Source organism: Carassius carassius, chromosome 30, assembly GCF_963082965.1.
Source record: "Carassius carassius chromosome 30, fCarCar2.1, whole genome shotgun sequence".
NCBI classification, from domain to species: Eukaryota; Metazoa; Chordata; class Actinopteri; order Cypriniformes; family Cyprinidae; genus Carassius; species Carassius carassius.
Window position 1 is genome coordinate 14,585,654 of NC_081784.1, and position 16,907 is coordinate 14,602,560.

Below are 16,907 nucleotides of genomic sequence, written 5' to 3' on the forward strand. Positions count from 1 at the left end.
GGGAAGTGTTTAGTTTGAGTTAAAATGTGGCATTCAAAGCACAGAAACGGATTAAGATGAGCAGTCAGTGACTCACGTGATAAAATGGGCATTGTCATGTTTCTTCCTCTTGAGCAGGCTATCCTGACGCCATCGTAAAAATCGTTCCAGAGTGAGATTTGGTATATGGCTGACATTAATCAAGTCTCTTTGAGACCAAACCTCGAGTCCAACCAACCTGACACGTATGTTTAATGGCATTAACATTATTTTGAAAATCATATTGTAATCTCCATGCACAACCTGTTAATTATTTAAGACCAGTTGAAAGTTGTATGATACCTTGTCTACGTGATTTGCAACCAACATCATTCTTTCTTCAATCTTTTTAAAACTTCCAAACTTGTTGTACTGAAGAAAAATGTGTAGATATATTTTAACAGTATAAACACAACACATCAGGATAAGACTTTTTTTTACCATTAAACCAAATTCATACCTCCATATGATCAACGACCAAAACCATCTCAACAATCCGCTGTCCGTCTCTGGGGGCCTTGTTTTTCTGAAGATTACAAATTGAAGTAAAGATATTGTCATAAAGCTGTTAATGGTAAACACATCATAAAGAGGTTGTTGAGGTACAAATTAAACATTCTGCTTAATAATGAAATAGGGAGAAATTAGAAATGTTGGAAACCAACACTTAATATATGGTTAAATATATGACACTAAATATATTTCTCATATAATAAGCTTCCAATCAACAAGAGATTGATACTTGCTTGAATATGTCATTAATTAACTGCAATGATTCTGCCCGTATGGACATTACTTTGACATAGTCACCTCAAACTACTCTTCAATGTAATATATCTCCTGTAAAGCTGCTTTGAAACAATATGTTTTGTAAAAAGCACTATACAAATAAACCTGAACTGAAATGAATCATTAGAATATCATTACCATTTGTGCCTTTATACAGCCCACTAGACTTTGGAGCAAGGTTATAGACTGTGTCATTGATGTATCCAAAGGCCCCTTGCTTGGTCCTTAAATATATATATATATATATATATTAGAGGTGGGCATAGATTATTTTTTTTACTCTAGATTAATCTCACTGTGATCTTGAAATTAATCTAGATTAATCTAGATTAAAATGGCTCATTCGAATTCTGCCGACGGCATTTAGAATATGTGTTACCCAAATAAAATTGACAAACAGTAAGTCTTTGAGAAGGGGTTTATCAAGCTAGGTGGTGCATTAAAAAAGGGGCTCATCTCCTGTTTCCAAAATGCATCACAAAGTGCTTGAAAAAACTAAACTAATTCCACATTGCACAAGGTGCAAACAACCTTACACCTGTTTCACACATACTCCGTCTGCAGTGTGTATGCATTGCATATTTTTTTACGCACCCATGTTAACGGATTCCAGTTGCATTCCAAAGGCGTTGCGTCTGCAGCAGTGCAGCGATCGTTTACCTATTGAGTAGAGAACTGCAAACGCATCCTGTGTGAAAGCATATCGAGTCCGTGCTGCACCACATACGTAACGCACACGGACTGCATACGCACTGCAGACGGAGTATGTGTGAAACAGGCGTGAGCAGGGCCGGAGCTGGGGTCAGCGGGGCCCCGGTTTTCTCATATCTCACATTATTACAGTTTTGCTATATATATCAAAAAAAATATCTGGTGTCTGAATAATTTTTGGTTTTACTGTTACAACTAAGTAATTCAGTCAAGAGCAGTGAGTGATTTTCATTTTCTTGGATTAACACTACAGCAGCCAGTAGCTAAATTAGGCACGGACACTTTAAGAGACGATGAACGCATCCAATATATTATACACATCCCATTTTTTCCTCAACTGTTTACTTTCACTTAAGAAATAACTGACAGTTTTTTAGAGCATAATTTCCAAGGTGGATATTTTGACATATTTTGTATGTATTTGTCGGCATGAGCAAAAATAAGCAAATTCAATGTTCAAGTGTTTTGAGGGCCTTTCTCTGCGTTAGCCCTGAACACCACCAGAACACCGCGAGTACGGAATTGGGCTCTTTCACATCTTTTTGTTTGTTCAAACTGCGATTTGTATTTGTTCGTTCAGGTGCAGGAGGGACTTCGAGGAGAACTTCGCAGAAGAGAGCTCGGTTCAGTGTCGCTGTCCGTGATACGCGGCTCTCTCTTTCTCTCTCGTGCGCACCGAACACAGCGCGCGAGTAACCAGCTACTCTGTTCAGCTTTTCCGCGTCTTGTTTTTGGATGCTTTAATGTTTAAATCGACAAGCGGTAAGGCTTAAAAACACGTGACGATGCGCAGCAGTGGCCCATCAACTGTCCTGAGCATCTTTTTAGGCTGGCCTCAGCCAGACGGTTATATAAAATATAAAGGTGAAAGTCATCATAGCTTGCTTAGTATAGACCCAGCTCCCAACCCAACTTTGAGAATAGATTAATGGCGATATTTTTTTTATCGCCCGATAAGAGTCTCACGTTAATGCAGCACGTTAACCCTGATAACGGCCCACCACATATATATATATATATATATTCATATATTCATTTAACATTTAATCATATCTGTAGTTTACAAAAAAATGATTGAAATTTAAAATGTTCTTACTCCATTCCAGAGCAAAGTCCAACACTGACTGAAGAGTCTTCAAAATCATGGACGTGTCCCTGATAGTAACAGTGACCCTGAAGTAAAAAATAGAATATGTACAGTTAAGCAGTAATATTCATTCACATTCACAGAAATAAGCTATTTTACTGTTTTAACATACAATACTGTCTGAAGACTTTGTCTCTGAAATCCCATCCTCGGTATAATGTGAGAGGGTGTAATATTTTCCTAAAAGCTCCCGGTTGAATAAAAAATTAATTGGGCTGGGTATGAATACAAGGCTTCCACATATTGTTTAGAGCATAAATAGTTATGCATTTCTATAAAGTCACATTCTCACCTATTTTTGTGCAAAGAAATTGTGAAGTCCCTCGCATCTACAGCCAAATCATATTCAAGTTGTTCAGGATATGTCTAAATGGGTGAAAGCAAGCACGCATGAATAAAAAGTCAAATCCAGCATCCCAGAAAATGCCAATAATGTTTCGATTAACAAAACTAAACTGGACCTTCAGAGAAGGGGCGCTCCTCTTCGCTCGCTCGTTCAGTGCCTGAGGTCGGAGTCGGATCACATCATAGCGCATCACATGAGGCAAAGCTGGACTCGCTGCCTCAAGACTCTCTAAAGCAACAGTGAATAAACAAATCAGTATGTGTAATCAGTAAAGTAAAAACACATCGCGCACTGTGACATGATTCGCGTTGTAAAATGATTCTCATAATTCTTGGCGCTCACCCCATGTATAAACAAACGAAAGCAGTGAAATAAATAATCCAGTGTAACGCATGGTTCAATCGCTCCGGGACTCGTGGGCTTCAGTGGGAACTCGGCTACTTGAAAGTTAAAGCTCCGTCTCGGTTATCCGGTAAATTAGCATGAAGAGACCACGACCTCCTCATCCGGTAACAGCTGCAAACCGGTCACTAATGAGTCACATACACCAGTACATGTGTCAGGGTTTTTTCGAGACACAACAATTAAGGATGATTGACTGCAATTACTGAAGGAATCAGGGTAAACATACTTTTGGAAAGTATTTAAAAAAAATTATGGTCTGGGAAAACAATGAACCACAGAATAGTTGCCTATCTCTTGTGCCATTGCATAAACTCATTCAAATCAAAAGTATTTTTAATTAGCCTCACCCAATGGTGTCTGACATAACACAGCCCTTGTCAGAGGACCACTCCAATGGGATTTTTATTATGGTCCTTTGTAAAGAAGAAAACATCTTATGTCATTAATATTATGCACCACATCCAAAGCTTTCTTTCAAACATTTGGAAAGTACTGTGCCATTTCTTAATTTTCATTTACATATATAAACATATGCTCATAATTATACCTCATTCACAGCACCAGAGGATGGAGAGCACATAGCGTACATTGTAGCCAACCCAACTGTAGATCCTTCAAAATCTACAGCACTGATTAAAAAGAGAGAGAGAATTTAAGGCATTAGGTATTTTGTTGTTCAGTACTATTTAAAAAAATAAATAATAATAATCTATTTAAAGCTTGCGGTAATACACATTTTAAAGGGAAGTGTTTAGTTTGAGTTAAAATGTGGCATTCAAAGCACAGAAACTGAATAAGATGAGCAGTCAGTGACTCAAAATGGGCATTGTCATGTTGATTTTTGTTCGGGTGCTTTTATAAAAATAGAGAGTCAGCGCTGCGGATCATAACAAAAAACACCCGCATTAAAAACTGTTTTTAATAAATTGAGCTCAAAACTCACTTTCAGTTGGCAGCGTGTGTTTGAAATAATTTGATCCAATGTGGATTATAATCATACAAGGCAGAAATATTTATAACATTACCACAGTAAACATAGTAAATGATCGCTTGAAATCAGACGTCAGCTTCTTTTTCTCTATCACAGTCGTGTATTTATTTAGTAACTTATATTATCTGTCATAAGTCTCGTTTCGAGAGTTTAGCTCCACGTTGCCTATCATAAAAATAAAAATGTTTTTTGTTTTGTTCGGGAGCTTTTATAAAAAGAGATATTATCATTCATTCTAAATGTGACGTATAGGCTACTGTGGCTACAAATTAACAGAAACGGACTCGACTGAATAAGCAGGCTATTTTTATAAGCATTTAAAATAAATAAATAAAATACAAATAAATTTATTTCTGTGTGATTTAATTTTGAGTCCTGATAAATTAATTCATTATGATCAATGTATCACGTATTCTATAGTAAGACATCGATGCTTTTGAATATGAATATTTAACAAAGCATGCAAACAAACGGGCACTTTTATCATGTTCGTTTTGTGATCGCGCTAGTTCCAGTGACTTATTTCTTAGTTTTCTGATAACTTCTCTTTGTTGGTGAAATGATGGGGTTGCCTGACGTTGTTCCTGAGAGGCATGTAAAGGGTATGTTTTAGTGATGCGCAGCGGAGCTTTAGGCCCTGACTGTGGAAACCCTGCACTATTCTGGCCTCGGTGCTACTGGCCCGGGGCTATGAGCCCCGCCCGGCCCTTTTTAAGCCCTGGCTCACACTGGCCCGACAGTGAAAATGCGGCTACTGTCAGGGATTCTTTCAGCGCTTTCACTAATAGGACCTCATCTACTTTCTTCTCTAGCTCATTTTCAGAGCATGTTTGAGCCAAAGTCTCTTAAAAAACCTTGTTGTCTGAAGGGTCATTGTGTTGCAGAGGATGCTGACATGGAGGCAGAAAGATTCTCCTATTTCTCCTATTTCAGCATTCAATCTTGATTCATCTTCTGCATACACAATGTATTCATCTTCCATAGCTTCAAGATCCCTTTGCTCCTCCAACATTTTTAACCTCTCTTGTTGGACTAGCACCTCCTTTCTTTGAGCTGAGATTTCCTTTTCTCTCTTCAGTTCAGCTCGTTTTGCAGCTAAGCGTGCTGCCGCTTCCGCTCTTTTTACTGACACATGACTTCCTTGCTGACTATCTCTTTCAGTTCTCAACACAGTTAACCCATAAATTGACTTGGCATCATCTCTTTGCATTAACTGGCGGAGTGTTTCTTTTGCAGCCTTAGCATCAAACTCTTTAGTGCCAACTTCCGCATAACGTTTTTTTCAGTAATGCAATTATTTCACTAGTAACTGAAGTGCAACTATCCATTCTCCTTCTTGTATCTTGAGATGGGACATTCAATGCACGAATACTCTCATATTTTTTTTTAGCTCTGATTCACGTTTTCCTGCAGTCACCATCAGGGCTGGACTGGGACAAAAAATCGGCCCGGGCATTTTTGCCCAGACCGACCCACTATATGATCATAAACACCACCCATCTTTGCACGCCCTTAATTATATGCATACCAACTCCTATTCATTAAAACCACTAATGCCATGTAATGAGTGAGTATAGGAACGAGTGAGAGTTAACAGATGAAATAAGTCAAAATTTTATATTTATTAATACAGTTGAACTATACTCCACAGCGGTGAATCCTAAATCAAGCTATAAGCGGCTCTGGCATAGCAATACCGGTGTTTCTTACAGGATTTTTGTTAAAACTATGGTGGTGTGTCCTCGGTCCTTCTAGGGGGGTTCGGGGGCATGCCCCCTGTGAGAATATTTTGTGCATTTTAATGTTAAATTCATTAATCTGGTGCACTTTGAGAGTTCAAAATTAAAAGCTCCAACCCATATTCAGTGTGCAAATTAAACAAAGAAAAATTCAAACCTCTTTTAGTTACAGTGTCTATTTACATTACACCTATACATAATAATAGTTATAATATTAATCCAATGACAGTAATAGCCATATTTTGTAAAACAAATGCACAAAAAAATAAAGGAAACTTTCTTAATTAGTTGTACCAATTTCTATACTTGAAAGAGATAAGCACATGATCTTTTATTTTGACGCAAACTGCATCAAGCTTTTATTTTGGCGGAAAACATGGTTTACAAACGCCTCTTATTAAATTTCTAGTGAATTGCGGTAATCGTCAACTATGCAGATGTGGAAATAATCTACACTCATGACATGGCCTAAGTGTTTTGAAAGTAGTTATGCTTACCGCAGGCTCTACACTTTCTCATCTCTCTCCTGATCCTCCGTCCTCACTATCATCATCTGCCACAGGAGCTGATGAAGGTCAGAAAACATATATTTTGACACAGTTTACAGTGTCTGCTTTAAGGGCCTGGTTCTATTTTTTCACGCTATTTATCTGCACATTCCTTGCATTTCTTCTCCATCTTTTTTTACAGATACACACTGACACTGCTGCCGCTCGCTGACTCGTTTAAAGTTGTGATTGGGCCAGCCCAGTGTCAATCAAGAAAAGAGCCAATGGGCCGCTGATCTACGTGTTTCATGGGCTGGTCTGTCAGAAAAAAAAACTAACACTGACTTTGACCAATGCATTACACCGGCACAAACCCAGCGCCGCCAATTAAGCAAAACAAAACAAAACGAATGGGCAGCCGATGTACAAATTTTATGGGCCGTTTAAAAAAAAAAAAAAAAAAAAAAGTACGAGTATGAGATATCAGCCCAAAAAGCACGTCGGCCCACCGGGGCCGGTATGCCCAATGGCCAGTCCAGCCATGGTCACCATCATATCATCTATCTCGGGTTTAGAGCACTCTTCTTTCAGTTTAGATCTGATAAACTGAGCTTCAGCTTTAAAGTTTAAGTATATGAACACAAACATCCAATCTCTTTTTGCTTACTCATCATGTCTCAACTCAAGAATTTTTTCTGTTGGACGCCTTTCTCTTTCTTAATTTCCAGATCTGCATTAATTTCAGCTAAGCGTTTCTCATAACTTTGCCTGTCTGAGACATCAATTTTAGTTTCTAATTTCCCCTCTAATTGCGCCTTTTCATCTTCAAGAGCTTGAATCAATTGGTCTAAAATACTGTCTGATCTATTTTGATCCATGTTGGTAACTTACTTTAAATCACACTATTATTCAGCTTTAACCCTCTGAAGTCGATTAACGCGGATACGCGTTTTGAGTCATTTCAGTCATTTTCTCCTGATAACCCCGAAAAGAACTTAAATTACACTTTCAGTTTTAATCGTACAGATAAGAGCAATACATCAATCGAATCTGTAAAGGGTCTACTTTTTTTTGGATACAGACATAACAACAACAAAACTTTGTGCACTTATAAAATAAAGATAACAAACAAGGTGTGCTGTCTGCAGCCTTTGTCTGCGCTGATCTTTATTTACAAACACGTCATTAAAGGCCATCTTTCAATATAATTTTATAACTTAATTTATACAGAATATTGTATGAAAATGTAAATTTAAAAAGACGTACATAAGAATACATATGTTTTACAACACCCACGGGCAGAAATTAAGGAAAAAAAGTGCCTATTCTAAGCTACGTGCCAAAAAACCGCCTTTTCCCAGAGAACGCGTCATATGACGTAACGACAGGCAAACATAGGCGCTGCAGCCCTGGTTCTCAGTGTGGGTTTACGTAGTCTGAGAGGTGGAAACAGAAAATAGAGATTGTCGTTATCGTTATTATAGTTATAGTAGGTTTGAGTTGTCACAATGGTGAATTCTTGTGTTTGTTTTGGATGCAACAACTCCAACTTGTCTGGCCATCGGGTCCACCGATTTCCAAACAAGAAACACAAAGATTTCCGTGCTTGGATACGTTTCGTCCAGGCAAAGAGAAGCAATTTCGCTGCCTCCTCGTTGACTAGACACACGGTGGTATGTGAAAAACACTTCACACCGGACAGCTACAACCAAGGAGATCTTATGGAATTTCGCATGGGATTTCGACGAAAAGAGTGGGTTAGGCTGGCAAATGGAGCTGTGCCATTGGTGCATGCAAGTCCACCTGCAAAATCTGGCGGGAGTGAAGAGTCTAACGTTAATGTTAGCACTAGCAGAGAATCTGCGCATCGAAAACGGGAGCTTTGCACAGTAAGTCTTATAATACCATATACAAATTGTTGCATCGAAATGTAGCTCTGCATGTAATCTCTGCAAATGTATTTTTCTTGACGTTATAATGGATTAGTCTTGGCATGGCACGAAAGCCCGCCTAGCTGCCGTCAGCTTACTCTTGTTACACCCCGTGAGGCTGCACATGAGCCTCCTGCCACTTATTTTATTGAGCTATTAAGACAGGGTTCCAGAAAATTAAATTTTTTTTAATTACAATTTTATGTGGTCGCATTCGCATATTACTACTCGGTTAAATTCACGCATGAATTTTCCTGCATTTAACTTGTTTTAGCGCCCGCCAAATTGATTTTTTTGTCCCGCCAAAGTCTTATTTGATCGGTGAGTAATGTAGATGAAACGCTGCCCTTGTGACAGGGCGCATGTTTGACTGAAAGAAAGAGCGCGCACTTTTCACCGTCTCCAAAACGCATCCAAGTAATTCTTTACAATATTAGTTTTCTTAGTTAAATCGGATTTGCCTTGGTTTTCTTTGACTAATCGAAGCTGGTATCAACAAGGCACATGCAAGGGAATGCAGCTCGGGACTAACGTACTTTAAAAAGATTTTGAAAAGATTAACAGTCTTTTAAATAATGCATGAATGTGGGATTTTCATGAAAGGACTACATTTTTTTGAGTTCAAAGTTGTGATCTCGGTCTGTTTTCAGATTATGGGAGAGAGTGCTGCCAGCAAAGACGGGGCGGGTGCAACTGCCACTTCAGATCCTGATGGAGATAGAGACATCTCTACAATGGACCCTGAGCCAGAACTGGTCCATCGTGTATCACAGTGCAACATAAGATGTTTACATCGTTCATTAGGTAGTTAGCTTATATATCTAGCATTCAACATACATGCCATAAACAATCACAAATAAGGATTACGTCAAAAAATTTCATGATCTCCATGGTTACTATTTTGTCATTTCCACTTTTCAGACAGTAAACATTAAAAATTAAGAACTTCATAATGTTAGAAAAATACATTTTTACTGGGTTGCATTAGATAGTGCATGTGTTGTTACCAATGAATGTACAATTGGTGAACAATTATTAAGATGAATCTCTTTCATCTAAGGTGTTCAGGTAAAGCCTCAGATGGTGGATGTGGGGACTCAAACCGAAAGGTTTGAGCATCGCAGATCAACTCCACTGGCCAGTCATGAACAAAGTGATGATGAATGGTCATTTTCTGATATTGTCAACCATTCTGGTGATATGTCATGGAGTCCAGGGGAGGAGATGTTGAGAGAGTCCTCTGAGGAGGAACCAGAAGAGCTGGAATCTCTCAGTGACCCAAAGTAAAAACCTTTTTATTAATGGAAACTGTTTCTGATGTCATAGTCAGAATTAATGAGTGTTTTCCTTTTCTTGTTTTCAGTGCTGTTGACAAGTTCATTGTTTGCCAGAGGCAGTTGCTGTCCTTGTTCACAGTTTGCCCTGCATGCTGTGGGGAAAACCAGGGACGCATAATGCACCCGGAAGGAACTTTCATAAAAGTCAAGCAGGTAATGTCTTAATTGTCAACTGTCTATGAGGAGCTGAATTATAGTCTGTGAATGTACAGTATGTATATTCATTATTTGTGTCTTAACTATACAGGTTTTTTACTGGCTCATCTTAAAGCTGCTTGAGTATTGAATCTTCTATCATCTTTCAGGCCTGCGGAACTTGTGGCTATGAGCGTAACTGGCAAAACCAAGAGAAGGTGCATCGAAACATGCCTGCCTGCAACCTTTTACTCAGCGGTGCCATCCACTTCTCAGGTTGCATGGCTACTCAGGATCTGAAGCTGTGGAGGCCTGCCATTATCAACCATCTCTATTGGACCGCAGCTTCCACCCCTACAGGAGATCCAGATGAGATGCAGGCAAAATGGCAGAGTATGATAAATCATGTACAGGACATACATGAACACAGCTCTCCAGCATTTACCAGCTGCGCACATCCACCGTTGGAAGGAGAGGCAAGAAACAAGGAGTGGCTGGAACCAGGTACAACATAATAGCCTATGTTAAAAGATGTCAAATGTTTGGAGGCTAAACTTTTTTCAGTGCTTGTAAATTTTAGTTTGGTTTTATCAATACGTAACCCCATGTGTACTAATAATTACTTGTGTTATGAAATGCGAGAGATTATATGACAGAATACGTTTTATTCAGGATCACCAGCAGCCACTAAACTGGAGAGTGTAGCTGCCAGGAAAGCACTGGTAAAGGATATTCGACAATTGTCACCTCAGCATCAGACATTCTCCCTGGAGGCCTACCATTCCCTTATTCTGCACTTTGCTCCCAAACACACTGGCTTTTCTTTTCTTGGGATGTACAGCAGGTAGTGTTATCACTTAAAAGTATCGATACTAATAAAATTAGTTTTTTTTTTTTTTTCAATTTCAGGAAATTATGACAGAATGAATATGGCTAAAAACTAATGCAGTCTTGTATAGCAGACCAAAATGTTATAGATTGATAACAGCATTACATATTGTTTGCAAAAAAATAATTGCAAAGATGAGTCATTGTCTTATACCCATTTGAACTGAAAACATTAATGTCATATTTCTGTTGCATTTCACTGCATTGGGTTAGCTTTGGAGACCTAATGTTTTATCTACTTATCTCGTACAGACTTCTCTTGGCAGCCCTACATTTCAATAGTAATGGCAACAGAGATGTAGCGCGTACTAGTGAGGGTGAGGTACGCTACGCTGTTCGCTACCCACGGTTTCGGAAAGGTGGCTGGGTAGTCCACCCCATCAAGGAGAAACCATCTTACGGTTAGTAGTTTCACTTAGTTTTTCAATATCTTTTTTGTGTGAATCTATCTTTATGCGAGTCATCCATGTTACTAAATGTTTTCTAAACATTTCTCTCCTCAAGGATACGCAACAAATCTTATGGTCTCTCTGGTAGAGGAATACTGCAAGTCACCACAGGCCCTACAAGAAAGCAGTGCCGTCTTGTCCTCTGCTGCATCGCCCCCCCTCACCTCTTCCGTCCAGAAGGTTGCCAAGGATGAGGCAGTCAGCCTCCATCTCGCACGACACTCACGTTTTAACATGTAATAAAAGATCAATTGTACCAGTACAGTTTGTTTCACTATGTATTTATTAATCGTCTTCCAAGCGGGGCCACTGGAAACCTTTGTATGTTTGTCCCTCCTCTGCAAACTGCCTCCTTATTGCTGACACAACACATGAAGGTATGGCTTTCCTAATGTTCCTGCCTATTATTTCGTACGCCCAGCGGACAACCTGCCTGTATGCTGTGTATCGGAACTGCCTGTGGTGTAGATTGGGACATAATTACATTTTGATCATACCATGTTTTCATAGTAAACAATTCCAATGGTAAATATTGCATGTCCTGTTGGCTGATATTCTACTGTACTACACAACACCAAAGTTGTTTTTATAGGAAGTATATGGAAACCAGAGTTTAAAAACCTGCTTAACAGGATTTACTATTTTGGTGTAGAAAAGCTGTTTCTTTGAATTGCAATTTGAAATAATTTTTGCTCAAAACCTACTCTGGTCTGCTGGCTTGAAGAGGGCCATGCTCCTGTCTGAAGTTCATGTATGCTATCTGCAGCACAAAAGGATTCAGACAGGATGCTTCAAACCCTGGATGGAGTGTGAGGCAGGTAATGTCTTCTGGGGGATCTAGGTTTTGGACAAGGGACCAATAGGCGTCGACCTCCCTACAGCACACACTCTCCACTGCTGATGGCATAGCCTCACATCTACCACACAAGCACCTGTTAAACAAATGTGCTAAGATAAACTCACTCTCCTTCCCTCCTTGTAGCTCTAATGGTTGGTGTAAGACCTTGTAAGAAACTACATGTAGACTACTTACTTCCTAAAACTTGGGTAAATATGCACTGTAAAAAGACACACCCCCTGTACAGTATAGGCTGTCAATTAGATGCATTTATCTGCATGCCTTACAACCAGTATCCCTTCACATGACAATAAAAGATCCTTGTTACAATGACTGTATTTACATGAACAGCATATTCCCGTCCTAGCCGGAAGACTAACCGCTTTCATACACGTACTCCACAGTACATGTGAGCTCATTTACATAATGTCCGTCGGAAATACTAAGGTGAGTAGTATAACAGCCGACTAAGTTCGGAATTCCAGCTGTCCGGTTATGTTGTTTAGATATACGGCCCAAACGCTTGACATCTGCAGAAGCAGAACATGCGGACACCTAGGTCTAAAAGCAGTTACTGATTAAAAATCAGTTAGCAATTTCTACAAAATTTCACATTAAACTGTGTTGAATAGAAATGCACAGAATTTCTATCCCTATCCAGACTAGCTGACCGTCACATATGTAAGCTATAGCCTACATCCTACAACATTCATTTAAAATCTGGGATCTAAATTAATTATTTTAAGACACATGTTGCTGGCATAAATGGTGACAATCTACATGGATGCTTGAAAAACAACAAAGTCGACAGCAATATTGCTAAATATGATTTATTAAAAATACTGCAATGTGTTAAACATGGAGACGTTAGCCACAATTGGCTTTAGCCTGTGGTCACTCACCAAGACACCTGCCCAATTCTCAACCGATTCTCCTCACACCACAACTCTATCTCTCTCCTCTGTCCATTTACCCTTCCCCTTAACTCTGCCTGACCCCTCTCTCGCCTAGGCGGCTCGTAATTATACGGCAATGGCCCATCGTAAGAGTTGACATTTATCCCTACTGCAACCTCTTCACTGTCTGACTCCATTACGAAGAGACGATGTTTACCGGCCGTTGCGTCACTTCCGATCAGAGCGTTTTCACAACGGAAGTAATTTTACTCACAATTTCTTTTAAAAAACTGTTTTAATGCACATTTATGATTAATTTCTTCACGCAAGTCGAATTCCTACACTATTTATCTACACGTTCATTCACAGGGATCTTCAACTTGAAAGATAGGCTTTAAAATGAACTGTAACTCCGTGAATACTCAACGAAAATACATGAGAGAGATATCTATAGATATGCTTATTGGAGACCTGAACCATTTCAAACGATTCAGTTCGATTTGGTGAACTGGTTCAACCGGTTCACTAGGAAGAACCGGTTAAATTGAACGATTCGTTCACGAATCGGACATCTCTAATACATGGGACAATCATGCCGAAGAGTTGCTGTGTCGTTTTCTGTACCTCCAATAAACTAACAAATTATTAATTAAAGTTCTACATCCTTCCTAATAAACATACTGAACCGGAAAGGAGGACAAAATGGCTACAAGCAATAAATTGTGAGGATGATCAAGGGAAGTTGTGGAATCCCAAGACTAAGCATGTGTGTGTGTGCAGTCTGCCTTTCATCACAGGCAGGCTACGTTAACATTGTGTTCATTATAACGTTATCAAAACTGTGTAAGGTTGTTTCAGAAAGTGGCATGCATATATAATTAGCCTTATTATTCTACCTGAAGCAAAACTATGTAACGTTAGCCTAGTGTCGAACCTAAACTCGCATGAAAACACGTCTGCTAAGAGGTGTAGTCTACGTGATACCACTAGAAAAGACCAAGGATTTCCGTATACCCACTTAAAAAAGCGTGAGGATACGTAACAACTTGGTTTTGTGTCTGAACTTTTACACTTTCATTCATAAATTCACCCCGTCTGTGTTTGCGAAGCGACACGGATAGAATCACGGAATCCAGTCACAAATGGACCTGCCTATATAAAACAGAACATCACATAATATGGCTATTTTTGAATGAATAAAATGAATCAAATATCGATATGGACTAGTGTATATGAATGTTAAAGTTAAAAGAGACTAGAATTATTCTATGCGTCTCTGGGAATGAGCGCTCAATATGTGCATTTTTGTCATTCAAATACACACGATGTTCGCTGTGTTTTCCCAAGGGGACAGGGTTTCATATTTTGTTTGAAGCTCCCCAGGGCGCCGCCATTGGCTAGCGGACCCCCACCTGCTGTTAGCATTCCATTGACTCCCATTCATTTTGGCGTCACTTTGACAGCGAATAATTTTACATTTGAGGCGTTTAAAGACTCTATTTGTACATTAATTATTTCCAAAGAAACACGAAAATGTATAAAAGGCTCCATTACCTTGTATCTTACGTTATGGTCCCGTAGAAGCAGTTTATGTAAAAAATAGGCTGATGATTGCATCATAACCAGCGACTCTCTGTCGCACAGTAGAGAAATTACCGTATGGACAGGAGGAGAAGCTCGCAGGCAATCTTTTACTGTCTATGAGGCTATCGGGGGGATGAATTAATCAGAATACTTACCAAAATGTGCTCCTGTTCACGCTCGCCTTCGTGGTCGCTGTGTCCATATCTTTTACTGTCTATTTGTTTTCCCCCACACCGACTCCGTCCCCAACTATGAGGAGTTGTCGTCATAGTACAGAGCCCCTCCCCTTGATATCACAGTCTCCGCCATGTTGGCAGGATCCCGGCGGCCAAACATGATTGTTTACATGTGTTGTTAACTCGGTAGTAGAGGAGGTTTTCGCAATTCCGCACTGTTTTACCACGCTGGAAGTCACTGCTGCGTTAAAAAACTGCTCCAATACATGGCACGATACATATGGAAAACAAAGGAACAATTGAATACAGGTTTTTTTAGGTTACACCAAGCGCAAAACAACGGTATTTGGAGAAGTGCTCAGGCATCCAAAATATCGACCCATACGAGCTCCCTGCAGCAGAGTGGCACAGAGACCTGAACCATTTACCTCCACGCACATATGCCGTATGTTGTCAGAAACTACTGTGAAACGCTTAGTATAAACACTTAGGTAAGGGTGACAGTTAAGAGGTTTCTTGCAACGCTCTTAATGAAATCCCTTACCTCAGGGATTTTTTCTCCCTCAGGGAAACCCTCATTTAAGGAGTTTCATGCAACCGTGCACTGGAATGTTTAGTCGTGCCTCTGTGAGGTTCTGAAGGCATTGCCCCTGGCAACCGATAGCGTCTCCTACCGTCATGGCCAACCGGCTCAGACCTCGCCCAAATCACCTCAAATCTGCACGTGACTCCTCACTCTCAATTGGTTTATGATTAAGATGAGCTTATTGGTGTACAGATGAGTGACGATTTTACAGCTTATTGGTATAGACAATTATGACGCTGTGAGCAGGATTGAAACGCGGAAGTAGACATTCAGATGAATAAACTTTTGATATAAATTAAAAAGCGAATATAAATGTTGTGTTTTTGCATTTATTATTGCGCTTCCACAACATCCCGTATAAATACAAAGAGTTTTTTATTACGACGAACAGAATAGAAATAAATGGTCTAATTTACAATTACTCCCTCAACGGCTGTAGACAGCATTACTCGCTGTCGCTGGTTTTTGAAAGTGACACACACAACGGCAATATAATGCAATGCAAAGTATGGTTATGTAGATAGTTATGGAGTACCTTGATTTATATATTCACATCATATATATATATATATATATATATATATATATATATATATATATATATATATATATATATATATATATATATATATATATATATATATATATATATTGCATGAGATGAGTAAAAGTGGTTGTATATATAACTTATATGGTAACAGTAAATGCTTGCTAAATTATAACTTGTTCTTTGTGGATTGTAACAGTACACTCTGTACATGGCTTTAGTTCTTAGATTTGATTTTACAGAGGTATGCCGTTACATTTGTCAAGTTATTTGAACAGACATGCATGATTATTGTGTGTATATTATTATTATTATTTTATTTTTTCAGGATGACATGCCTCTGATCAGGAGGTGGTGGTGTGCTGTTCTCCTGGACAACTTCACTCCGCAAATGTATGTAGCTGTTTGAATGTTCCTATATGAAACATTACTCTGTACTATATATCTACCAATAAACCTACCTCTTGACATTTGTTCTTTTAGCACTCAACCACTGATGGGAGGAACTTCACCATTCAAAAGGAATTGTCTTCAGGCAGAGTCCAGCAAAGCAGGTTATTTGTGCACATACATTCATTAAGAACTAATAATTACATATGTGTGTACATGCAGAGGTATTTTAGTTATTACAGCTACATAGTTATTCAGATATGAAATTGAAGGGATTATGTAGAAGTACTACTGTATATTGGTCAGCACTGCGGATCATTTCATATACATGTAGGCCTATAGCTATCACTTTCAGACAGCAGCGAGTGTTTGAAATAACTTCTGTTTGCGATCTAATGTGAATTTTGTTCACCATATAAAACAGAAATATTTATATTCAATGTAAAAGATCTCTGTGTGGATCATGCATACAAATATATACAAATATCTCACTGGATTATTACAATTAATGGCAAA

General features: G+C 39.0%; 2 protein-coding genes across 2 annotated transcripts; one reads left to right on the forward strand and one right to left on the reverse strand.

The window, feature by feature from the left end:
* Positions 1-2,610: 2,610 nt before the first annotated feature.
* On the reverse strand, positions 2,611-3,470 carry LOC132110319 (disintegrin and metalloproteinase domain-containing protein 8-like). The gene is made up of 5 exons (XM_059516874.1): positions 3,354-3,470; positions 3,127-3,239; positions 2,958-3,031; positions 2,778-2,880; positions 2,611-2,691 (listed from the first exon to the last, which is right to left on the reverse strand). The coding sequence occupies exons 1-5, from the start codon at positions 3,403-3,405 to the stop codon at positions 2,611-2,613; spliced, it is 423 nt and encodes a 140-aa protein (XP_059372857.1). The 5' UTR covers positions 3,406-3,470.
* A 6,797-nt stretch (positions 3,471-10,267) lies between these two features.
* On the forward strand, positions 10,268-12,362 carry LOC132110321 (uncharacterized). Its single transcript, XM_059516875.1, has 5 exons — positions 10,268-10,541; positions 10,710-10,881; positions 11,178-11,326; positions 11,430-11,572; positions 12,357-12,362. Exons 1-5 carry the CDS (start codon positions 10,268-10,270, stop codon positions 12,360-12,362), a joined length of 744 nt encoding a protein of 247 aa, XP_059372858.1.
* Positions 12,363-16,907: the final 4,545 nt, after the last annotated feature.

What these genes read in the sequence shown, in the direction of transcription:
- LOC132110319 (XM_059516874.1), bottom strand. Translation starts at nt 3,405, where the DNA reads ATGCGTTACACTGGATTATTTATTTCACTGCTTTCGTTTGTTTATACA. An exon ending in GGAGCGCCCCTTCTCTGAAG is followed by an intron (nt 3,032 to 3,126) that starts GTCCAGTTTAGT and finishes TCACCCATTTAG; the next exon opens with ACATATCCTGAACAACTTGA. An exon ending in CAAAGTCTTCAGACAGTATT is followed by an intron (nt 2,692 to 2,777) that starts GTATGTTAAAAC and finishes TTTTTACTTCAG; the next exon opens with GGTCACTGTTACTATCAGGG.
- LOC132110321 (XM_059516875.1), top strand. Translation starts at nt 10,268, where the DNA reads ATGCCTGCCTGCAACCTTTTACTCAGCGGTGCCATCCACTTCTCAGGT. An exon ending in CAAGGAGTGGCTGGAACCAG is followed by an intron (nt 10,542 to 10,709) that starts GTACAACATAAT and finishes CGTTTTATTCAG; the next exon opens with GATCACCAGCAGCCACTAAA. An exon ending in CAAGGAGAAACCATCTTACG is followed by an intron (nt 11,327 to 11,429) that starts GTTAGTAGTTTC and finishes TCTCTCCTCAAG; the next exon opens with GATACGCAACAAATCTTATG.